The 26062-nt window shown below is 47.2% G+C and overlaps 1 protein-coding gene across 2 annotated transcripts; it reads right to left on the bottom strand.

Annotated features, from left to right (window-relative positions):
* On the bottom strand, positions 1-26062 carry DUSP10 (dual specificity phosphatase 10). Of its 2 annotated transcripts, none has more exons than XM_054196026.1 (4): positions 25960-26062; positions 23508-24344; positions 4528-4905; positions 1-1302 (listed from the first exon to the last, which is right to left on the bottom strand). In XM_054196026.1, exons 2-4 carry the CDS (start codon positions 24298-24300, stop codon positions 1037-1039), a joined length of 1437 nt encoding a protein of 478 aa, XP_054052001.1. In that variant the 5' UTR covers positions 24301-24344; positions 25960-26062; the 3' UTR covers positions 1-1036. The 2 variants fall into 2 exon arrangements, with proteins under 2 accessions (XP_054052001.1, XP_054052000.1); XM_054196025.1 differs by lacking the exon at positions 25960-26062 and adding an exon at positions 24501-24984.

Raw genomic sequence — 26062 nt, 5'->3', positions numbered from 1 at the left:
TTTTCCAAAAGATTTTGTTTTATAATCAATTTTTTTTTTACATAGACAACTGAAACACACCAATATTTTGTGCGAAAAATATTTTTAAATAAACTTTGCTCGTTCTCGATTTTTGTACATTCCGATATACATATGTAACAAGGTTTATGGCACTGTAACCAGGATCAAAATCATATAAAGGAACGAAATAATTGCTCTCATTTTTCCTTTCTGAACCAAGCCGGCTGCCGTTGCACTATTAGACTTTAAAAATTATTATCTTATTACTAGTGGGCAGCCAACTCTAATTGGTTTGAACACTCAAAACAAATCCCAAATTATTATTGCACAAGAAGCCAGTGAAGGCATATGGCATAGAATGATCAAAGTCCCTTACTGTTAAAACCTTACACCCCAAAATAGAAAAATAGAACTGGAACATGAAACACGCCAAATAAACTTCTTTTTTTTCTTCTTCTTTAGTTTGAGTCAGGAGTGTGAAAAGTGCCTTACAGACTTTTTAAGCTGCTCCAATTTCCTTTGCATCAGTGAGCGTTTTGCTAGGTTATCTTTAGCAAAGCCTTTGCAGAACGAAGGCCCTTATGTTTCAGGGAGGTTTCTTTCCTGCTTTGTTTTGGCTGTTTGTGTTTCATCTTCAACTTAGGTTTCTTCAGTCTATGAACCTGCACAGACTACTTAGCCATAAACTCTACAAGTAGCTGGAGAGGAGGGAAAAAATAAAAAGAAAAAAAAGCCCAATATTTCTTTTTCTTCTTCTTGTTTTGATTTTAAAACATACTGCTTTTGCTCCGAAGCCTCCCTGCTCTGCCGGCATCCGGGAAGGAAATCACAACAGCATCCCAAACACGGCAAAGTTCTTGGATCTCTTTTAAAAACCTTTCCTTACAGAAAAAGAAGGTTTTTATTCACAAAAGGTTTGCCACAACCCCCCCCTCGAAAGCTAAAAAGAAAAACCCACAAACCCACCCGTCACTGCCCCAAATCAGGTGAAGAACAGGTTAACCCCTTCATTGACCACCTCCTCCCAGCTTCGCCGTCACACGACAGTCTCTACGCCGATCAGCTTTGGTGTGAGGATTCGTGGTGTAACACCATTGTTTAGATCTTCTTCAAACTCCAGTAACTGCCCCATAAAGTTAAGGTTAGGGGAAATGATTGGTCGTTTGCCTTTTACAAATTTATATGCATCCGTCATGGTCATGCGCGTGTGCTTCATTAAGTATGCAATAACTATGGTGGCAGATCGCGAGACACCAGCCTGGCAGTGGATGAGGAGACCTTTTCCACACTGATGAGCTTCCTCTGGAAACGAGAAAGACAAAAGAAAGTAAGACTTTTGCCAGTTCATAAATTGGAAAAAGCTCAGTGCAATTAAGAGTAACTTAATGTGAAATGTCTCTTTATTTGACTACAAGCACAACACCATCTCCTCCCCTTCCCCTCCAGACCATCTTCCTTTGGGGTTTCAGAGTTATTGAATGTGAAACACACAGGCCAGCCTAACAATGAAAATCTTCAGGTTCACTTGTATCTCTTCATTAGATGAACTGCACATCAAGAGACGCTGCTCGTGCACCTATTTAGGAGGTCAAGGCCCATGACAAGGCAGCTTGGGCTCCACCTCCACCTCTGTTGCAATGCCTCTGCGCTGTATCAGCTTCTCAACCTCCCTGTCTTTCAAAGCAGGACACCACCTTTTCAAAAACAGGTATTTTCAGATTTAATTCATAATAACACATCTGTTTCAAAGCCCTATTCTTTGAGGCTTTTATGGAGCTACTTTTGAGATGAGCTTCAACGGGACGCTCTGCTGTGGTGCCTCTGCAAAAGCAGGAGCTAGGTCCTTTTTATAACTCAGCAGGACTTCAGCTGTAAGAGACCTCAAATTCTGACTCGTCGCTTGCTGCGCATCAAGCTCTGCCTGTTCTGAGTCACCTTCTGCAGCGTGAAAAGGGCATTTGCCATCCCTGTCTCTTTGCGATTTGAGCCCAGCATCGCATTCTGCTCAATGCTTCCCCTCCAGAGCTTCTCGCTGGGAGCAGTGGGGAAGGAGGGAAATGACAACACACACCCACAATCACACACATGGACTCTCCACCAATACACATCACTTAGAGAGATGCAACCTGGGCAGGATTTAGGGAGGACAGAGCTTCTGGAACCATCTGCTAATATGACATGAGGAAGAGGAAAGTCACTACCATACCATCTTCATCTCCCACAGCTTGCTTTTTAAACAGGAGACAAAACTTTCAAGATGCGACACTTCAACGTATTTCTTCTTGTTTTAATCCACAGGAGGAGCATGAATTTAGTTTTAAAGTTTTGGCATGAATCCAACCCCACCAACGCTATGGTTCATCGTACCCGACATGTTCAACCTGTATTGTGAAAGCATACATGCAGCCAGCTTCCCTCTAGCCATTTTTGCCAGTTACTATTTCAGAAAGCTGAAACTCTCTAACACATTTTGGCACGCTTTCCCCAAAGAGTTTTTGATGATTTCACTTCCTATGGCTTTAGTCTTAGCTAAAGCTGGGTTTGGTTGTGTTTTTTTTCAAGACATATTTAAAGAAACACAGGCCAACAATCTGCTGTTTAAACGTTTCCAAATCTCCTCAAATGCAATTTAAAGTTTACCCTGAAGAAGGGAAATCTTTGACTAGTTACTTCCCCGGCTGGCTAAATTTGCTATGGAGGAGGACTCCGAATGGAGAAATCTTTGTTTATTAAAAAGAAAGACAGACCCTCAACCTGTAATTATTAAAAAGGAAAGTAAAACAGGTTTTGAAACACTTTCTAAACCTTTTCAGAGCAAGGCTGTTTTCTCTGTCCTTGGTAAAGTTAAAAGCCAAACACTATCTTTTAGTGGTTTCAAGAGCTCTAATGCTGCAGTTTGTAAGGATGCTGGGTATAGAAATCTCCCTCCCACCCCCAAAGGACCTCAACAGAGCTTTGCAGTTTCTTTATGTAAGCTTAGCCTATTGCATCTCCCCATCATGCAGAATTCAAAGTTTAAGGTTTTACTGGATTTCTTGACCCAGCTTTTCTTCCCAAAGGATCAAAAGAATGTTCCCTCACTGCTGCTCTCTGAGAGGGCTCTACCCAGTGTGCCCCAATGGCCAAGAAGGCCAACAGCATCCTGGCCTGTATCAGGAACAGCGTGGCAAGCAGGACTACTGGGCACTGGTGAGGCCCCACCTCGAATATTGTGTTCAGTTTTGGGCCCCTCACCACAAGAAAGACATTGAGATTCTGGAGCAAGACCAGAGAAGGGCAATGAAGCTGGTGAGGGGTCTGGAGGACAAGTCCTATGAGGAGCGGCTGAGGGAGCTGGGGTTGTTCAGCCTGGAGAAAAGGAGGCTGAGGGGAGACCTTATCGCTCTCTACAGCTACCTGAAAGGAGGCTGTAGCCAGGTGGGGGGTCAGTCTCTTCTCCCAAGTAACAGGCAATACAACAAGAGGAAACGGCCTCAAGTTGTGCCAGGGGAGGTTTAGACTAGATATTAAGAAAAATGTCTACGCCAAAAGGGTTATCAAACATTGGAACAGGCTGCCCAGGGAAGTGGTAGAATCTCCATCCCTGGAGGTATTTAAAAGACAGGTAGGCATGGTGCTTAGCGACATGGTTTAGCGATCATTTTGTCAGCGTTAGGTAGATGGTTGGACTAGATGATCTCAAAGGTCCCTTCTAACCTAGACAGTTCTATGATTCTGTGGTTCTACTCACATGCCACAAAAGCTGTGCCCACAGGACATATAGAGGGGCAAAGGACTGTCCTCAAAAGCTTTCAGTATCGCATGCTGATGTCCTCACTGACCAGCCCTGCTTAAAGAGGCCATCTGGCTTTAGCCTAGATGACTAACCAGAGCTGAACACACCCCTACACTTGGCTGAGGGCTGTGCAGTGTGGATCGTAGTGAGGTTCAGAACAACGCAATATTGATGGGTAATTTCTTCAGCAACCTTCTCAAAAAGCTGCATGTCTGTGATGAGCTCTCTCACACAGCCTACAGAGTTTAGAGGCTTATTAATATAAGTTTTCATCACAATCTACTCATCCATACACACACTCTGAAGTTATAAATCTAACAATAGAAAAAATGAAGTATGAAAATTTGTCAGTTTTCTCAGGAAATTAAGTTAGGAAAGACTCAGGCACCATTAAGAACCATTAATACGAAAGATTGGCTGGAAGCCACTGGGGAAACTAGGAATGCAAAGGAATCAACAAGGGTGAATGACAAAAGTCTCAGTTTTCTGGGGTTTCCTGAATTTGGAAGCCTGGAGGTAGGCATCGCTATCAATGGATAAAAACTGTACCCCCAGGCTACTTAACTGCATTTGCCGGAGATGAGAATGAGTAGAAACATGAGGTGCTCAGCATTTCTGACAACCTAAACAAGAGTAAATACAGCCTAACACAGCCTTCGGGGTAGTTAGCGAAGCATAACATTCACTACGGATTCTTACAACAGGTGAAAAAAAACCACAACACAGGAGTATTTCCAGTCAAGGGTAATTACCAATGAACTCAAAAGCCTCTTCAAAATACTGCCTGAGATTCTGCTTGTTGCTGTCAGTGGCCGGGAGTCGCTTGTAGTTGAACAAGCCTTTCTCGTAATGGTACAGGGGCAGGTGGGTGGTCACATTGATTACGTAGCCTATGTTCATTCTCTGCATTTTCTCCAAGTCCTGAGCATCGTGCTCGTTTCCGAGGAAGAGGAAGGGCAGGATAGGGGTGAGCTCAGCGTTCTCGATGTCCGGCGTGGTGGGGATGGACTGAGGTAGCGTGGGGGGCACGGCAGACGCGCCGCCCCCTCCTCCCCCCTCCGGGCACTCTTGCAGCTGGAGGGAGTTATCGCAGAGGTTTTCATGGTTCTGCTTGAAACCACTGAGTCCTCCTGGCAAGAGAGACCAAGCAGATATTTTGGTTAGACATCCTAAGTCAGCAACGCTTTGGACCCACTTTTCTTCAGAGCCCGTGCTGGGGCCACCAGGACTGGAGCTGACTCTATTGTTCCCACCACCACTGTCACGGTGACCAATGCTGGGCACGGCCGCCAACAGCAAGGGTAGCATGAATCAGCAGCACGCATTGTCCAGCCCTCCACGAGGCTGATGGTGCCAAGGAACGGGCTCACAGACAAACATGCCTCTGTGTAACATCAGCGCGCTGGGGCTGCCTCACCTACGAGCCCATGGGAGGAGGAAAGAAAAAAAGACAAAAGGCATTTTTCCAAGAAGGAAAAAATATCTCCAAAACTATGAACAAACGGGCTAGCAGCATGTCAAAACCAAGCGGTGAGCCAGCTGGGACAGTCTTTCAGCTTTACCTGCAGGGCATCCCCCCATCCAACACCCCCAAACAGGGGAGGGCGCAGCTCAGGCCGGCACCGCTCTGGGGAACGGTACAAACACATTTGTGCTGCCAAATAAAACAAAATTGCTCCTCATAACTTAACAGCAACCAAGGTGCTCGCTTAACATGTGGCAAACAGCTCTCCTTTTTCTGCCCTGGTTGCCTGAAAATATCTAGTAAGAGTTATTTTTAGGACATTAGCATGGATTGGGAAACAGATTTGAGGGGGGAAGGAGGAGTCACTTTTTGGCTCGTGCCTCCCCTGGCTCTACTGCACGTCTTGCTGGCTTTGTCAAGCAGCATTTTCCCCTTTTTTATTTTTTTTTAATTTTTTTTTCAGGAGGGCGGCTCCACAGAACCAGAGCAAGAAAAGCAGGACTTCTTTCTACACCTCATTCAGCAATTACATCAGCCCCAGGGTCCCCACCTGCCCAGTTTCCATAGCGATTACACAAAGCACACAATGACATCAGCTGGCATGACATCAGCTCTTTGAGCGCAAACAATACAAGAAGAACTACTTTGTGTAAGGCCTTTGGTAGGAGGCGGCGTTCCTGGGAGCCGCTGATGTAATGCTAACAGGTGGCTCCTCCAAAAGAAAAAGGCGGAAAGAGGAGAAATGCAAAGATATATTCCCCCCCCACACACACCCCGCCTCGCCCACAAAAGCGCACGTTTATGTTGTACCAGGATACTTAGAGTCATACACTGCATTGACACGGGCCAAGTGTTCAGAATCAATGGCACTTTGTTAAATGCAAGCCAAAAAAAGAAATAAAAGCCAACGCAGGAGGAGGGGAGCGCTACACTGAAGTTACTAGAAAGAGCTACACTAATAGAGCTACTAGAAAGAGACAAAATAAATGCTGAACGTCACCATCCCAATAACGTTATTAAAAAAAAAGAAAAAACATTATTTGTCCTTTCCATGCTCTGTCACAGTGATCTAGGGAAGGAGGATTTTAAAACAGAGCAAAACATGCTGTCACGCAGGCTCTGGATCAGACACAAAAGAGCTTAAATGCCTGTGTCTTGAGTGCTGCATCTCCAAATATCCACACGCCTGCCCATAAGGTGGGACTCACCAAGGGACCATCTCAGTGCCCTACACAGTACGCAAGGGCACGAGGCACCCAGACTACACCATGACCATTTGAGCCCTTCTAATTCAAGTGCCCTTTCTACTGTCCAGACTTCTGTCCTTCACATGCTGCTAGTAACTTATTTTCCCAGAAATCCTTGAATTGCCCACAAAACATGGAGTATTTCCCCCACCTCAAAAGCATGCTTATCTTCAACTGTTTCCAGGACACAGAGCAAACGGATCTGCCTTAAAGATCTCGACGCACAGAGTTGTTCTAACAGGGGAGCAGGATGGAAGGAAGAGCACGGACAAAAATCCAAGCTCACTGCTGGCCTTGACAGGGTCTGAAAAGTCTTCTCAGCCCACACAAGAAAACAAATAATACTATGGTCCCCAAGCTGAAGATGTCTGAAGTCTCATCCAAACCGACAGCCCCAGCCTAGAGTCTGGGCTAAGCCCTAACCCACATTCCCATCCTTCTGCATAGGCAAGCAAGCCATTCAGCTTAAACATTGCTTTTTAATCAATAACCAGTACATGCTGGATTCCCAAGAAAACCTCTCAAAAATAAGCTGCTTCAGTGACTCCAGAGCCAGTACTTGTTTTCCATCTCTCCTGCAGCCTTCTGGGAGTAGGCGGCCATAGGATCCCATTGCTTCATCACTCAGGTGTGGACACATCGATGGTGTGGCAGACACCACCCTGCTTCACCAGCCGCCTTGTAAGATACAGCAGAGCTGGAGAGTTTAGATCAAGCTTTCCCCACAGCCTATGTCTATGTTCTCCTTCTGGGGCTTCCACCTGCCCTGTTGGCCAGAAGACACTATTACTGCTCTTACCAACTCTTCCTCACTGCTGTCTGAGCTTGGCTCCAGCAAATGAGAACAGGAGAGTGAGGACAAGAGACAATTACATTGTGCAGAGCTCCTCCACTATCACCATACCCAGCAGAGACCAAGGGGTACAGGGCAAACCCCACCACTCCAGCGGGAGCATCGGGGAAGGTAATCCCAAATATGCCATGTGGAAGATGTCCAAACAAGTGGGGTAGACAAACATACAATAGCTTCACTCACAATTTCTTTCCTGACATTCACCAGTAAAGAGATCACCTTTCTTAATGTCAGTCCTCACTTCCCCTCTCCTCATTCTCTTACCTCGTGGGTAGGGAGTTTAAAAGTCAGTTCAAGCGCTATTTAAAGTGCCATACCCAAGCAACTCTCAGAGCAAACATCCCTGAAATGATACATTACTGGGGAGAGGATTAATAAACCGAACCAGCTCAGACATGTAGGCAAGGGAGGACTGGACAAGAATAGTGGTGCCCAGAAAGGATGCAGCAAGATGCAGTCACAGAGAGAAGCTGAATTCCAAAATCAGCAGTAGGAGCTTAGCTTGGATTTGCACCACCATATGCATCACATGGGTCCCAAAACATGATCCAGGCACCTTATGAGCCCTGTACCCTTCCCTTAATCCACTCTCTCCCCATGCTTGTCACATGTGATCCTTGCTCCTAGTTGCTTTATGAGGCACTAGTGTAACTGAAGTGGAGCTCATGCACACACAATGCTCAGGTTTTTTGAACGTTTACGAGACTACTTCCCAACAAAAGTTAGACCAGTCAAAAGAGTCAAAGAGTGATGGACCTTCCACATGAAGGTAAATACAACGTACAGGGTATTCAGATGCATCTGTATTCCTCTGTCAAACAGGTGCTATTTCAGCATTTGAAGTCTTTGTGCAGTGGGGGAGAGGAGGTGGGAGACAAGAGGCCATACTCGGAGAAGCCACCAACCAAGTAAGCCTGGTCTAAGAGTCGATTTGCTCAACACAGCAAGGGCCAAGACATAACACTGCTACTGACAGCAACTCCAGATCACGAGGAAGCTCAAGGCACAGATGCAGAGACTCCACTCATGGCTGTAACAGAAGCTGTTTGTGACTGAAGCTGCTCAAGCCTCCCCAAACATGGGACAAGGAGGAAACGTTATGGAGGGCACTAACAGGGAGCCTGAGGGAGAAGCAAAACCTGGCATAAGCCTCTCACCAGCACAGGAGTAAGCTGTATTTTAAAAACAACTTTTCAGCTGCCATTTGCAATATGCAAAAAGCCTTCATCATATACAGGCAGTCTAAGCAGAGAGGCAACATAATATGTCCAACGAGGAAAGGCCATTAGCTTGCATAGCAGTGCAGTTTGAACAACGGCCATGAAGCCTGGACTCAGCTGTGTAACCACCTTCAATGACAAACCAAAATGCCAGCCGCTAGGTAAGCCACCAACATTCACTTTTACAGAATGTCATGCTTGTAACCTGTCTTTTCTAGCTTTAAACACATCACAGAGCTTTAATGACCAAAGTACAGCAGAAAGCCTGAACCGCCCAGCCAGTCTGACACAGCCCACGCATGGATGCAGAGAACATCTCAAGTGCTTTTGTGCACACTCTGCTCCAAAACAGCTGCTGAGCAGGCTTTCAGGGGGGCTGAACCTACCCAAACAGAGATGAAGAAGGGTATGCAGGGATGCCCAGCACGCTGGGGAACCCACAATATTTCTTCCATAAGAAAATGAGTCAACAAAGCAGGAGCCTCCACAGTAGGTGGCCTTGTCTGCTACCTAGTGAAAGACAACAGAAGACTGAGGGCTCTTGCTTGCCACCAATGTGAAGAGCCAGAGATTTTTGCAGTTATCACTGCATGACATGTTCCATCATCCTGCCCTGCCAGAACAGTTAGTGAGCAACAACAGACTTTGGATTGTCTGAGACCTCAAAACTTTTCAGAAGTTTCAAGTCAGCACTGTACAAGCTCCAGCTATTCATACTTGTTTGTTCAAGTTCTTTGCAGCCATCTGCCCATAAACATCTCGCTTAACGCTTCTCAAGATCCCCCGCCGAGCAGCACCCGGGCAGCAGCTGCACACAGATTTCCCAGCTCCGAAGCCACCCAGGAGCCCAGGGCTCGCACCCAGCGCTACGAGGCCAGGTGAGCAGCTGGACAGGTGCCAGAGCAGCTCTGAACAAATAAAATTAAACAGAGACAAGCAGCATGGCACTTGCATAAAAATCGCTCCAAACATGGTGTCTGTCATTTGCCATCAGAAGAGGGCAAATAAGATGCAAAACAGGCATAAGAGGTACGGCAGGAACTAGGCAACCAGCTTTTACAAGGGACCATGACCTTGCAATAGAAACAATCATCTTCAAAGAACGCAAGAAAAAAATAAGTCTTACCTGCACACATTTTATACAAGGTTTTTTTTTGGTGTTCTTTTTGGTTGTGGGTTGTTTTTTTTTTTTTTTTAAAGAGAAGATTGAGAATTAAAGTACAAGGAGCACAGTAACAGCTGCCCTCCTTCTCTGTGTCTTCTTTGGCACCTCCTTCAACCATCACTGCTGCTCTATGGCTGTGTGACTACATACACACTAGGATGCGAGTTCACAATATGTTTTGGTAGATTTGCAATATGTTTTCTGTCTGGAAACAGACTCTTACCCACAGTAATGAGAGTAAGTGAACTCGTTCCCTCTATAGTGAGGGAGCTTATAGAGAGGCAGTTACCATGAAACACCCTCACCATAAAGCAATACCTTTGCATTACCTCATCGGCATGGCCATGCTTTGTTGTGAGCGACGCAGGTACCGGGTGTTCCTGCTACGATTACAAACAGGAACATATTTTTATACATAACAGATTGCAGATGCAGGATCCACATTTAGACAGAACACGTGGTCCCGGGAGACAAACAGACCTTTTATACGGCTTTCAAAGCTGTCCAGGCAGATTTCTGAATCCACTCATCCTCGATGACAATACCACAAAGCCATCTCAAAAAAAAATAAAACCAACGCATACACATGCACGCATGCAACAAGAGCAGAAATCCCAGGACACTGTGAAGTATCAGCAGAAGAGATGTTTGGTCTGTAACTTCCCCTCCTCTGGAGTTGCTGGGCTCTCACAGGGAGGCAGCGGAGAATTCAGCAATAGCGGGGTTGTGGCCACCAAAAGCTTTACTCGCTCAGGAACGAAGCCAAGTTTTAAAACACCCACTCAGCATGTGCCCTGTCAGTACCGACACAGCACATCGAGCCCCTGCGGCTGCGTTTGAGTGCGTTTAAGGTCAAAATGTTACAGTGAGCATTTGGGGTGCAGGACAGAGATATTCAGACATTTGGTGCATATCTGTTTAAGATTACGCTTTGAATTTGTGCAAGTACAGCCTGTTCCTTTAAACCTGTGACCTCATTTATTTACATTACTGCAGAAAATCACTGCCAGAAGCAACAGCTAATGACAGTCTCATGTATTTTTCCACTAAGACAACAATTAAACTGCTCCTGTGTTATTAATGAACAGATGACTTTGTGTCAAGTTGATTCGAAGTGCAGGATGCCTCAAGGTTAAGCAAACGTGATTCCAGAATGTAAAAATAGAGGCCAGGTCCTGCCAGCCGCTTCACCCACCTGGTGCTGCACCCCTTCACCATCCAGGCAGGAGGGTTCGGTCCCCAGGGCCACCCTTGTGCCATGCTGCCGGAGGTGCCCAGATGTCCTACTGCGGGGTGGCATGCTGGTGTCGAGCCACCACTGCTCTACAGCTTGTGTTCAGATCCACTCGTGTACCACAGGTAGGGCATGCTGTGGACTGTAATGCCATGCTTGAATGAGCCATACTTACCTTTGAGCACCAAGCTTGCTTATCTAATTTTCCTTACTGTCACATATCCCTCCCTTTTGGCTCAGGCTACAGCCCGCACTGACTTCAGCAGGCAGGTAGCATCACTTCTCTTGTGCTGACCTTCACATGACAGGTTTATGGAGGGCCAAGGCTGGCTGAGCTTGTTTGGAGGCAGTGGCTTGTCCCCAGGTCACAGGTACATGGCAGATGTGCTCTCCCACGCAAGGGGAACCAGTGAGCTCCAGCGCAGAGGCACCCTGAGGGACACTGTTCCCCATCCAACACGGGTTCGCTTTTAGCAACAAATCCATCACAGGTAGCTTGCTTCCACCAAGGAAAAAGGAGCTGTACAGGCTGAAGTAGAATTCAGCCAGCATAGGCCAAATCCACCCCCAGGATGTAGACAACCACCTAGACCACCTCTTCATACCACCAACCAACACAGCCATCTCCACAGAAGTTTATGGCTGCACACAAAGGATCTTGTATCTGGGCCATAACCAAACTAAAGGCCCACCGCCTTATCTCCAAACACCACCAGATAACATGGAAAGAGTAAAAGCATGGGAAAAGCACCTAACTCTCCATACTTCTTCTCCAGCACTCCCTTAGCCTCAAGCAGGGGTAGATCTACTGGGTACCAAAGGCGCTAGTAGGGAAGGCATGGATGCACTGGGGGTGCACCCACAGAGCACAAGAGCTAAAACTACCTTGTAGTGGAAGATCTGGCCATCACTTTCTCACAGCTATTGAGGGCAACATTTTAGCCACATCAAAGACAGTTCGCAGCACATACTGGGGATGCTTCTCTGCTCACCCTGAGGTACTGAAAGAAGGGACGTACAAATTTCCTAAACAACACGAGACAGCCACTTTCCTTGTCCGAACAGGGCTCCGCTCACTGTGGGGAAGAACTGTGCTTCCCACACCTCTTCCAGAGCAACGGGGCTAATCCAAGCAGGTCATCACAGGAGTGTTCCTACTCTCCAAGACAGATGTCCTTCTCCTCACCACAGCTGACATGGTTGAAAATATCGTATTTGCCCCATACAGCGTGAAGCCAAGATGAGAAGGGCAGCTCCCTTCTGTCAAAAGGGGTGGGGACCTCTCAGACCACAGTCACCTAAGCGACATTAGGAGTTGCTCATTTGATTTCAATGAAATTGCAGTTTGGTTTTTTGTTTTCAAAACACTGGAGGGAGACTGATGTGAGGTCAAGCCCACAGCAGCGGTGAGCCCATCCTTTTGCAGTACAAGGAGACCATAGTGATACCAGGACTGCTTTACACATTACCTGCTGTTAAAGAAGCAGGAGGGGGTCCTTTTACAAAATAAGTATCCACAGTTACCTCAACAACCCACACTGACCCCCTATTTTCCAAAATCAAAGGCATAACTGAAGGTTTTTCTAATTCTACTTGCTACTAGCAAGTAGAATAGGTCTGACTTTCTGGTCCTGCGAGCGTATTTCTCACCTGTCCACAGAAGGTTCAAAAGACCCATTGCAGGGTTTCTTTCCCTGTTGCCCACATGGCATTCAGCATCAGCCTTGCTGCAAAAGATTAAGCTTTAAACAAACATAAAAAAAGTAAAAGTAAACATAGTTCACAACGAACAGCTTCCACCTCAAAACACTCAATCTAATCTAGTCTCTCCCCATAATCGAGCTGCCAACAACACTTCAAAAAAAAAAAAAAAAGGCAAAACGCTGCATTCCAGAGAACTTGCAAGGTCAGGTTTTTTCCATGTGGGAACTATCCCGAGAGGTCAGTTTGTACACAAATTCTGTCCGAGTTACAAGCACATCCTTGACACAACCGCTTTGAGGTCCCTTTAGAAGTCAAGACTGTGTCACTAGATAAAGAGGAAAGGTTTCCCCTCAGCATCGAGGCACATGTGTGCAAATTTGCATGTTCTTTCTAATTTCACCTCAGTGCGGCCCACACCCCCCACCACAGCACATCCTCTCCCTTTGCAGTCCCTGGTCTCATCTACTTTTATTCTGTACTTTGACACCAGGCAGAGCGCAGCTGGCTGTCCTAGGGATACATGCCAGGGAAGCAGGAGAGAGGTCACCGAAAGCCCCTTCCCCTCCTGGGCTGGGCTGGAGGTGCTGGCTCTGCCCAGCTTCACTCTTGGCTCCTCCCATCCCACCACCACCTGCTCTCAACCACGTTGTCACCCCCAATGCCTCCCACACCTCGACACATGACTCGCTTCTTTCCACTGTCAGCTCTCACCCCTCTGCTTTCCTTCTTCTGAGGACCACTACATCATCCAAAGTAGCTCCAATTAGAAACAAAAGAATTTTTATTTTTTTTTTTTATCCCCCCACCAGGGAATCACCTTTCTTGGGATTTCCATTAGGGATTTGGTTTTTTGCCTTAAACTTATTTTTCTCCTTGGACCCTAAGTTTTGGGCCCAGGTCACCCATGCATGTTCCACAAGTCCCTTCCCTACCTTACTAGCCACCTTTTCCAAGGGATGCCACTAACTTCTGGACTACTCAGTCTGTCCAGAAGCCGCTGTGAATACTTCTGGACCACTTCTCTGAATTCAAGATAGTGGTTCCAGCTTGTAACTGGAATTTCCCCTATGCTGGGTGAGTACAGAGTCCACCCATTTGAAAGAAAAAAAAAAGCATTCACAAGAAAATAAGCCACATGACAGCATCCTTCAAAGCGCTGTTGGGGAGCGGTCAGGAAGGTGAAAGAGGAGAAGGCCTGCTCTCAATTTTGGTACAAGGATTAAGCTATACAAGAATGCAGTTACGATCAAGACAAGAAACCCCACATCCCAAACACACTATGGTGACAATTCTGCAGCCACAAATGAGGATTGGACTTAGCCTCCCTAGAGGGCAAGCGTTTATAGCAGAAACTCAAAATTAGACACATTACAACCTCTCATAGCAAAAGTATGCGTTCCCTTGGGGATGTATGCTAACATGAAGTTCAATTAAATAATCACTGGAAATGTCAGCGTAAACCCTGAAGGAATACATACTTCTACTGTGAAATGCTCCCACTGGAAATCATATTAACAGAAAGGTCATCAAGAAATGCTAAAGCTATGTACAAAGGAGCTAGGGGAAGTGAGAGGGGAAGGAACAGAAACTATTTAATGCAATAAAAGATACCACAAATGGTTTTATATTGACAAAGAGCCACAAGCATGTTTTCACAAACAGAGGTAGAGCAGACCAGATTCACCCAAAACTCCTGGTTTTGTTTGTTTTGTTTTTTAACCCATTACCAGTTCTCTCCCTGCTCATCACCACATGCATCCCTCACACACCTGGTGTGCTTGGCCTGGAGGCAGCCAGCAGCCGCCATGGTCACACACAAGCACGATGCGGAGAGAGGGATTTGGCTCAGCAGATCTGAAGAATGAGAAAGGTCCCAGCACCGAGTCAGACATCTGTAATCCTCCACACATAGGAGTGGACATTTCTGTTTAATTCACATGTTCTGGAGAACACTGACATTTTCATGGTTCAGCCCTCCATTTGCTCACTTTACCCTTTTAAGGGCAACCTCTTCAGGACAGCTTCTTTCTAACAACAGAGCAGGCTGCTGTATTTCTCCCAAGGATGAACATATGCTCTTTTCCAGTCCAAACCACTGCTCCTCCACATCAGAAATGCTAGCTACATTTGCATGAATACAAAAGGAAAATAGGATGCTGATATACCACACCAGCATTTGGGAGTACCATCCGTTCCTACTGGATCTAAACTCTTTTTAAAGTGAAGAGTTTGTATCCTTTTGGCTAGAAATAATACTGCTAACTGGCTCCAATTTGACACTTCCCAGCAAGGTATTTCAAAGCACTTAAAGAAAACTCAGAGAAAATAAAGGGTGCTGTCTTGACATATCCCAGCATATCCCAGTTCCACACTGTCCACAAATAAAAGCAGTAAACTACTGGAACTAGCATGGTGCAAGCCAGCCCCTACTCTGACACAAAACTTCAGCGCCAGCCCTGACAGCACTTAAATCCCAATCCTAATGGTCAGGGAGGCAAGGATAGACCCTAAAAACCCCAAAGGGCAAGGGAAAGTTGACCCAGTTTGCATCCATGTACTCCAACGTCAAGGGAATAAGGGGCAGGGGCGAGGACATATTTACAGAATCCAGAGCTAAACAGCAATCCAACAAGGAATCGCTTCAGCCAGATCACAACCAACCCAGGTCTCCCTTTCTCCACAGGTGAGTCAACACTACGTTTTCCCAGGAAGCACATGCACTGTGTTATCCCTCAGCAGAGATATCATGCTGCCTCGCAGGACTAACAAACACCTACGAACCTAAGATTAACCTCATGTTAAATGGTCACATTTAGTGGTTTTGTACCTAAAATATGCCAGCAAATTCTAAGCAGCAGCAAAAGGCTTATTCTTAGTTTCCATCAATTAAACAGACAGAGCCCCATTATCTTAGCAGAGACCATGAAGAATTAGAGCCCATCACCAACACAGTACAGGTCAACTACTCTAACTGCAGCCTTAGCTTTAAAACATTATTGGTCAGCTGCTTACATAAGGCTTAATATCCCACTTTGACATAATAAACTGGAGACATCCAATATGACTGATATGACAAAAGCTTGCAAGTGATCTACTGCTTTCCACATCTCTAAGCCATTGAAGAGAAAAAAGCCTCATATATATAATTCACGTGCAGACAAGGACTAACATTTGTTCTTCTTTTTATTACCTTTAATTAGAAGCAGATCTTCTCTGTTGCAGTAAATCAAGTGGGAATTAACCCTGGCATGCTGTAGACCTTTTAAAGCTAGAGCATAGTAAAAGAGTTGGAACCAAAGTGTTCACATGACTTTATTATTTTCTTCTTAATTTTTTTTCTAGTTTCCTCCTTCAAAGACATTATCTCAGAAACATAGTCATGCATACGTGCAAAGCAGCATCTAACCATAGTGAAATCAGTGGCTCCCAAGCCCTCCCCCCAACTGAGCGCATTCATGTCCCCCCAGCCGTGAGTGATGACAGATTTAGTGTCACCCCAACGGCGCTAACCCCTGAGCCCTCCGGTGAGGACAGCCCACTGCAGGGACACATGCGCGAGCTGTGGGTATAGTTGAGCTAGACAAGCCTAGCGTTGCCCCAGGCAGCAGCAATCCAGAGGCTCATTCCTTCAGGACAAGAGGGATTAGGCGGCACCCAGACCGACAAGGTCCCAGTTGCTCCCCACAGACCTGCTGGCTCAGGTGTCTCTGCAAACTCCCCTGGGACATGCTCTCAGGGGTATCACCAAAACAAGTGCCAGGAGATCATAAGCTTGCACCCCTCCTGGATCTCGGTCTCTTCCCTGGGAGTGGAGCTTTCCTTTAGAAAGGAGGTAAGCTGCTCACCCAAGCAGAGAAAGGCATGAAAACAAGCCTCTGATTTTTAAAAGAACATAACTCCCTTAGAGGCAAGTCAGAGCCTACAGTTTATCACTTCAGCAAACCCGTAACTGCTAAAGGAGGAGGGGAAGGGGGTGCTTGCAAGCCTCTTTCCAACAGGCAGCCGTGTTGTTCCAGGGCACCACTGTGACAGTGGATGAACTTGGATGAGCCACACTTAACGCTGATGGCAACAAGAGAGATGAGCTCAGTGCCACAAACAGTGCTGAGGACAGAAAAAGAAAACACAGACAAATTAAAATCACTTGTCCAAGGCCTCACAGCAAGTCTGTTGTGCGTTCTTAGTCACAGAGCAGGAGAATGACCATTGCACAGGCTTGGTCAGAGCTCCCCTGAAGCCAGGCTGCCCTGCTATCTAGGCACAGATACCCCTCCAGACACACTACCCCCTTTCTGCACCACACAGAAGAGACACTTCTCCCATTTCCTCCCTCCTCTCCTCCAAGCACCGAAATGCTGCTGTACAGGTCCAGAAACAAGTCACAGAACACCTTCTGGAGGGACACATGCTCCTGGGGAACCAAAATCTTTCACAGCAGGGGAGGACACACCAAAGCCAACCTCCAGTGGGCTGAGATGCTTCCAGATGTGAGGTTGCCTTAATCATAGATATTAATTGAAACAAAGAGTTTCCTGTACTAAAAAGTCACAAGGCATTAAAAAAACAACCTGCAGCTTCACTGCACACAGAAACCACGAGCATCCCAGGACCTTCCAACTGCAGAAATAACTCTGCTGAACCGCTCCATGCCTCCTGCTCAAGGCAGCCCCCCGTTCTGCCTCCACAGAGGGTGTGGTGAGAGGCACAGCCAGGACTGGTGGCTGAACCGAACGGCAGTGCTGCATGGGTGAGCTTTACCACCATAACCATCAACATTCACTGGATCAAGACCAGGTGAAAAGCAGCCACCTGAAAGACCTGCCAGCTGCAGCAAGCTCAAGACAGCACCTTTATCCAGCCTCCTCTCAACAGGACTCTTGGCCAGCTCTGACTTTTAGGGGAGGAAGGGAAAGGTGACACCCACGATATTTCACCACTCTCCTTTAAGTCATGGCTTACCAAACACCTTTGTGATAACAAGAATCTCAAAAGAAAGTTTAACTCTTACAGTACAGAGGTGTTTAAAAAACACTGAAGACAGATTCAGGTGAGCACCTAGAAACAAAGCTCCAGGCAAACAAGTGCTCACGATAATTCAGGTCAGCCTTGTGATTTCTGAAGCCAGCAATCTCCCAGGCCCACCAGAGACTTCCCAACAAGGCCAAGGATCCACACATAGTCTTATCTTATGTGCAAAGGGACAATGCATTAGGTCATCTTCACAGATTACCATAATCTATTTCTTTAAACAGTATGACTTTTATAGCCCTGCAAGCCCATCCTGAATATCTGAAAAACATTTCCCTCCTGGTTGGCTGGTAAACATGCAAACCAGAAAAATTTTAAGACTGTACATGTTGCTCCTATTTATGGCATTTCTTCACTTCAGAGTTGCTTGCATAAGTAAAAAAAAAAGTCATTATAACATGGCTTTTCACAGAGTAAAGGAAGTGTGATAGCCTAAGGACAAGTGGCTGATCCCCCACTTCAAATGCACTGTAATGTCAAGGTAATCTCACTAAAAACTTTTGTGCTCATAAGTGTAGTAAAAACATCGGCTGCTGCTTTGGAAGGAAAACAACTCATGTACAGCTCCAGAAAAAAAAAAACCAAAGTCTAAAGTTAACATCCAGAGACCACTCAAGCCTCAAATACAGCCACTCTTCCACCCTCAGCCTCTCAAAAAGGCTGTGCTCACCTTAAGAGCAAAAAGCCAGAAGACAGCAAGCAATTCCGTAAAGATTTTACTAGTATAGCATCTCACCTCCAACAGGGTGAGGGCAGCACATGAAGCATTCAGCTAATTATAACCCAACATCTACCTACCAGGAACATTGCAGCGGATGTCCCCCCAGTTTAAACACAGATGGAGCCAGAATTTTCTTTACAAGCATCAGAGATATTTGCCTAATGTAAGTTTGCTTCTTGACTCTTAGTTTGGTTTCTAAAGGTACGAGAAGCTGCAGCGCTAAAAAAAAGTACAAATACAATCAAGTCTCCTGCCTGTTCCTCTCTTTCCAAGGCAGTGTTATTGCCTCTTTCCCCACCAAGGACCGTCACTGCGCAAGCCAGCACTTTGACCTCTCAGATGCCCTCATCTGGGAGGAAAGGCTACACTTTCCATGACTGTTGAAGAGGCAAAGTTCAGAGGTACAATCCTCTGCAGAAGCATCTCCTCAAAGCACAGAAAATACTGTGATCTCCAATCACACTATTGCCCCAATTTATCTATATGCAAAAGGTACAGGCACGCACAACCAATTTTCAAGTGTTATGGCCAATAAGATTATCTATTCCAGTGGAGACAGAGATAGTTTTTTGAGCTCCTGCAATCACAGTCTGAAAACTGAAGGCGAAATCTCAGCCCTAATACATCCAGCAGAAGTTTCTTCCCCAGGGACTGATGGGGCCAGATTTCCTCTGCAGCACAGAGGGAACACACTTCAGTTTTAAACACACTGGCCGCTTCACAGGCATTACTTAACACCTAAAAATACACATTTCCCTATTACAACCATGACCTAATAATTATTCAGTGGAGATCTCCAATGGAAATAAGTGCCAGGCATGTGTTTTGTTGGTCAGCTGGATTTGTTGACCATTGTGTCAAGTTTTACTCTCACATACACTTGTGCAGTGTAATCTAGTCAGGGTTTAAAGTAACACTAGCACTGTTAAATTTTATAATTAATAATAAATAATATATTTGCAACCGATTATAACCAGGTCAGGTATTCTAAAAGCAGATGATCATAGTATTTTACAGAAACACGGGACAACATAAACCAGGTACTTATTCCTTTTATAGGTGTCTTGGTCCCTCGGTAGTTGTTTCAACTTCCCTGATAAGTGACTTCAGTGCAGTAAGAGACCTGAAGCTATTCTTAGAACGTGGCAGAAAGCATGAAGTGGTTTGCTGGCAGGTCTTACGCTCCCCGCTATAATGAGAGCAAGTCACTTCATTTATTTCCCTGTTAGATGAACAGTGAGAAGACTGAAAGCCAGAGCATAAATAAGCTCCTCAGACCAGGAACAAGAACAGAGAAGCAACCAGTTGCTATCACCAGAAGCCAGTTCCTCCCCAGCCCCCTTGCAGCAGTCCAGACATCATCAGTCTACGGCACGCGGTGGGGAAAAAATGGATTATTCACCAAGTTACATTTTGCACCTTTGCTTTTCAGTTTGTTTTTTCCTCCCACAGTCAAACACGTAAGTCTTTAAGAACTAAACACAAGACTTGAGCGGATTCACAAGGCTGGAAGGCAGAGAAGGAAGGGCAGGATGAAGACAACCCCGCTAGACGCTGGCCAGGGAGACAAAGGCAACTCCTCTTGTGTTTGAATCATAGAATCGCTTGGGCTGGAAGGGACCTTTAAAGGTCATCTAGTCCAACCTCCCCTGCAATGAGCTGCTGAAATGCGTTGGCACAGATGCTTCAATTTTTCATTTTTGTTTCACTTGCAGATTTAATTTAAATTGGAAAAAAAAGAGATGCTCAATTCCAAACCTGAACACTTCATTCTGGGTAAAGTAATACTTTTCATCTGAATGCAAATGAATTTCCCACTTCCTATTTTTAGGTCCTAGTAGCAAACTCAAGCACACAAACCCCCAAGACTCCAGGCCACTTTCACTATGAGCCGAGGTGCTCAGGGAAGGCGGGGATGCCTTGCCATTGGGTTTCCAGGAGAAAAAGGGGCACAACCCTGCCAAGGAGGACCAGGGCTGCGGAGCCAGCCCCCCGGGGCCGCACCACCATGTTTTCCCTCCTTGAAGTCAGCAACAGCTTTGCCACTGGCCTCAAGCAGAAGGGACGCTGGGCTCACATCACTGGTTTTTCCTCCTCTCCTGCCCAATGTTAAAAAAAAAAAAAACAAACCACAAAAGAAAAAAATTTAAGAAAATGCATCCACAAAAATGAGGCCTTCAGGTTTCAGTAAGCATCCAATACCATGGTCTAGTACAAAGGTGTGCAGGTGCCCAGGGGAAAACATGACTTCTTCCTATTTTGTATACAAACAGGCTGAGCAGCAGCTTCAGCCCCGCTAAAGCCCGTGTAGCAGCACTGTGAAGTACATGAGGTTGTTTTTTTTTTTTTTTTTTAAAAGATAGGTGGTTTATGCCTGTTCTCAAGTCCTGCTGTGCCTTGTGAACAAAGAAATAAGCAAATCTTTGCTTCTAAATAGGTTAAATCAAAATTATGCTAGTATTACATTTATGAACAAAAAAATTAAAAATGTTCCATGTTAAATGAAGCAGCAAAGAGAGGCACGGATAGGAAGGAACAGAAGTCTTAAAATCCCCCCATCCCACAGCATACATAAAACCCCAATGGTCTCTTGCCACAGTGCTAGTTTATATATTGGTCTGCTACGTTAAAAATAAATCAGGCCATCTCTTTTTAACTTGAGCCTCATAAGGTGCCCCATACATACGTTTATCTATAGCTCACCGCCTGGCCTTTGTCAACAGCACAGAGTTTCTCTGCCGCTTAAAAAGACTCAGGCACCTAAATCCCAAATGCTCAGAGGGCCACGTCGCTACCCCGGTGCGCTGTAAACCAAAGCTGTAACTCAAACCCTCGGCTTTGCCGGTCAGATTCGCCCCACAATGTGACACCGCACCACGAAAACGGCAACGGGGCAGCAAGCTGACAGGCAGCACCAAACATGGAGAAGGTGGCACCGGATCAGGGGGACATAAACTTGGCCGTCCGGGCTAGCAACCAGTGTTTGCAAACAAAACACGGGGGGATCAGATGGGCCGGCAATAAATTAGGACGGGATTGCAGCAAGAGAAATCGCTCGAAATAACAGAGGGAGGCAGAGAGGGCTCTCCAGCTACCCCCAGTTTCACATTGGTGCCTGAGCCCAGGGGCACGCGTGCACCAGCTACCGGGCTAATGAAGAATGATAGAAAAAACCCTCTCCAACAAGTGAAACTAAGTATTGAGCACGTCCAGCACCGCTCCTCCAGCTCAGAAACTTAATCACAGCCTTCCTAAAGGCTGCTTTATCCTACACCTGGCTCCATCTGACCCCAGTTTGAGTGCCACTTCAAAGGAGGGGAGAGGAGTTAGGGTGATGGAGAGAAGCTCCTCATTACACACTTCCCCAGGTGAGGTATGCTCTGGCCCAACTGATCACTACATCCAAAGAGAAAAGGATTTGGGCTTCTTCTGTCTTCTAGCACACTTCCAGATCTATTGGCAGAACAATTTAGGGAGGGGACTTCTGCTAAGCAGGTCTTTGAGGCAGATGCTAACATTTCTCAGGGGCTGAAAACCAAAAATGGTCTAAGCAATCCCACAAGCACTCAGTTAAACCCAAGGGCAGCAACTAGCCTTGGAAGGTGGGAGAAGGGGCTGCCCACAGGACCCGACAGCTCGGTGCTGCCCAACTACAGCTCTGAGGCTCTACCACAGACAGGGGCTCTTATTTCAGGTTCTGGAAAACTGCTAGTTTGAGGCTCACAGAAGCTTCAGCATTTTCAGAGAAACACAGAGGAAAAACACCTTCAGCATCCCACTTTTCTAAGGATAGGAAGGCTTGTGGACTACAGCCATGTATCCAGTTGTAAGGGCTGTACAACAGAATGACTACTGCAAGAAACAGAGGACTTCAACAGTAACCTCACCCTCTAAAGCATCTCCTCCCCCCCTTTTTTTTTTTAATAGATGAAGATCATTAGAACACTGGGAACCTGCAGCAAATGTCAACGTAAACCCAGCATGACCCTACACTTGCTGGGTGCAAGAAGAAAGTTCAGCACAATTTTAAGCTTCCACAAGATACATCCATAGAGGATTATCTCACAGGACCCTTAGCTCCTATAAAGCTCTGAAACTAAACAGAGGAAAGGGGATAAACTATCAACCCAATCCACTCTCCTGCCACATTGTACAGGTTAAAAGTATTAAGTTGTACAGAAAAATCAAGTGAATTAAAGACATACAGTATGAGCTAAGCAACAAATCCTTCCATAGTTCCTCAGTGGCACAGCCAGTCTCTGCCAACCATGCCTCCGAATGGCATAAACGCCCAAGGGAAAGGAGATTCAACGTAGAGGGCAGCATTGTTATAAATAGGAGCCACAGAATCAAGTAAAGAAAGGGAAGTGCCCTTGGATGCTGCCTTAATTGGTGGGGCTCATTTCCCCTAGAGCATTAAGGGACAGACCAACCACCACATTAAAACAGGATCCTTTACAGGAAAGCCATATACACATATAAGCATGGATACACGTAAATACAACACTTTCAGATCCCTTTTCAGATAAAGTATCTCCCTCTGTCCACTATTCTGACCCCATACAGCCAAAACAAGGCTGGACCGCTCCTCAAGTTTTGCTGACTGGCCCATGATGCAATGCCTCAGACCAAGTGGCCTCCCTCTCTCCTCCTCCCTTCTTCTGCTCTCCCACTGCTCATCTCCAGCACCCATGAGTTCAGTTTTATACCGACTAAAATAAGGCTGCTAAGTAAAGGTCAGTCTGACGAGCTAAAAGAGAAGTATACCCTCCTGGACCTCTGCCCCTTGGGCTATAAATACTCAGAGCAAGCACTGGGGGAAATTCTTTGTCTGCACAGACAGACACCAGGAAGCACGCTTCCTCCTCCTTCCAGTTCCCACCCTCTCCGCTACTGAAGGACAACAGTCAGAGAAAAACAAGCATCTCCCTGCTATGCTCATGGAAGACACTTGCTTTGCCATCAGTGACTCCAGGAACACAGGCCTTCCTAGAAATAAACAATGCTTTGGAAGTTCAACCATCAGCAAGACTGATAGCAGAAGGCATGCACTGCTAAGCAAACCTCGAGGTTATGTGTGGGCAAAGAGAATTACCTTTTAGGACTAGGGGTTCCTTGCCTTCTCGCTTGAGTGACTCCAGCACTATGTGGAGCGGCTGGGAAGGCATTACTCTGCTTGGCTCATTGGTATTCTCATCATAAACTATGATTTCTTTGGAAAAGATCCTCTTGAAGGAGTCCTTGCCTTCCCGGCAGGAGATCAAGTCCAAGACAGTGATCTTGCCCTGCTGGAGCCTTCTCCGGCTGATCTTGTCGGAACAGTTAATGTGGACAGCCCCTTGAATGTGGCTCTTATTATACTCCATGAAGGGCCTGCAGTCGATGATGACAGGCCCTTGGTTTTGTTGGTGGCTCTTGCTGCATTTGGTCATCTTCTTCGCCAGATCATTGGGGTAAATGATTTTGATGCTAGCGAGTTGCTTGGTGGTGCCCGAGACCGGGCTCCCCACTCCGCCCAGGGGGCTCAGACTGCCGGCGTTCTCATTGCTGTTGACCATTTGGTTGGCAGGGCAGGCGGTGGAGGCTCCGGCGCTGGTGCTCGCTTGAGTTTGGGCCTGAGTGTCCTTGTCGTATGTTGCCACAGTGCAGCAACTGGCACTGCTGCATCCACAACTCAGGGAGCGTGCAGAGCCGTTAGATGAGGGCATATACGTGAGATTAGCAGTCTTTAGGGACACGACAGCTGCGCCGAGCAGACTGGAGTGGCTCTCGCTGGCAGAAGAGGCAGATTCAAGATAGCTGGAGTCTAAACAAAGGTTGAGATCCTGAGGTCTCACTGGCCTCGAAAGTGCCACTACTACCCTGTCGTCTAAAGGAGATGGAGGCATGAGGAGGCTGAGCACTAGCAAGTTAAGAAGAACTCAAGATCACCCTGCAAGAGGAAAAAAAAAAAGGGAGGGGGAATAGGAAGAAAAAAAGGTGATGAAAGCAGATCATGAAATCCCATAAGCCTACAGATACAGCAGCTTAGTTTGCCAACACCCCATTACCCACAGGTAACAGCCTAACAACCCCTTCTGACACTTACCACCTCACAGTAGTTGCTAAAAAACCTTTTCCAGTCCCACAGCAAATACTTCAGCTATCTGCACGTGTGCGCATGGCACGCGGAATACACACGACCAGCCCGCACTCTGCAGCTACACCCAGGAGGAGGCATTTGTCTGCACGCAGATGGTGCTGAGCTATTCTGAAACCCCAGGCTGCGAGGCACGCAACTGATAATGACAGAGGGGCACGTTCTCTTGTTCCCATTGCTGACTGCAAGAGAAGCAACCACTGGGCTGACTCTACTACTGGGAGGAACACGCGGGAGCCGAGTGTGTCAGTGGTGAGATACAACTTTTCCGGCAAGCTACAAAAAAAAATTAGCTCATGAATAAATTCCCCAAGGCGGCTGTAAACTTAAAACACATAAAGCTAAACAAAAGTCACACAAAGCTAAACAGAAAAATCAAGAAAATTAGGTTCTGGAAATCTTTACAAGAAGGAAGTATGTGCCTTGCCCCCATTAGAGAGGTTAATCCAGCCCCCGTCAAGCCCCCAGGCCCGGGAAGGCTGCTGTTCTCCAGCAGTCCCGGAGCAGTGGTTCCCTCCTCCCCAGCACCTTTCACACCTTCTAGAAAGAGGGGTCCCCTCCACTCCAGCCAAGGTCACAGCCCGCCCAACCTCGGGCTTGCCATTCCCTAAGAGACAGCACGCAGGTTTAGGAAAACAACCCCAACCCCTTCCACTTGGGAGGGAAGGAAAACAAGAGCAAAACAAGCTAAGAGAGCCCAGACGGTGCCTCCTCTTCCCCAGCAACTTCAGGAGCAGCTGCGGCTCTCCTTGGAAAACGCATCCTTAAGGACAGTAACTTCACCAACTCCGCCAACCCCCCCCCAAAACCCAGCGAGCGCTCGCGACGCGGCTTCGCCTCCCCAGACAGCTTCGGGCCGGGCCCCTCGGCAAGCGGCAAGGGGATACCCCATCCCGAATAGTCAGCCCTCCGCCCGGGGCCGGCCCCGCAAGACGCTGCCGCGTGTGTGCGTGTCCCCGTTCCGGCCCCGACGTCCCCCGGAGCAAACCCGCCGGAGCCGGGGGAAGGTGCCGCTGACGACGGCGGTCCCGGGGCCGGGCGGAGCGGCCCCGGCGGCTCTCCCGGGAGGTTCCCCGTCCCACTTCTCGTCTTCCCAAACCCCCTCACCCTTTCGGCTGTTCAGAAAAAGGATAAACAAACCCTGAGCGCCTTCGCCTGATACAATTCATAATAAAAAAATCACCAAATAAACGCGGGAGATAACTCGGCTCCTCAGACAAAAAAGACCCGGAGGAGCGGAACGCTGAAGTTTTACGGCCGAGCGCGAAGAGCCGGGACCGCCGCCACCACCCGCCCGGCGGGCCGGGCCGGTGCTCCCCGCCACGGCCAGCCAGCCGGCCGCCCTCCCCGGGCTCCCGGTGCCCCCGGCCCCTGCCTCCTGGGGAAGCTCCGCTCCTCACTCACTCACCGGCGCGGCGCGCTCCGGCCCGGTGCGTCGCGGCCCCGCGCGGCCGCCGTTGCCTCTCGCGCCCGCTGCCCCGCGCGCGCCGCCCGCCCCGCTGCCCCGCGCG

Source organism: Rissa tridactyla, chromosome 3 (assembly GCF_028500815.1).
Source record: "Rissa tridactyla isolate bRisTri1 chromosome 3, bRisTri1.patW.cur.20221130, whole genome shotgun sequence".
NCBI lineage: Eukaryota > Metazoa > Chordata > Aves > Charadriiformes > Laridae > Rissa > Rissa tridactyla.
Note: the sequence above shows the minus strand (reverse complement) of the source record. Positions and strands in the feature narration are given on the sequence as shown.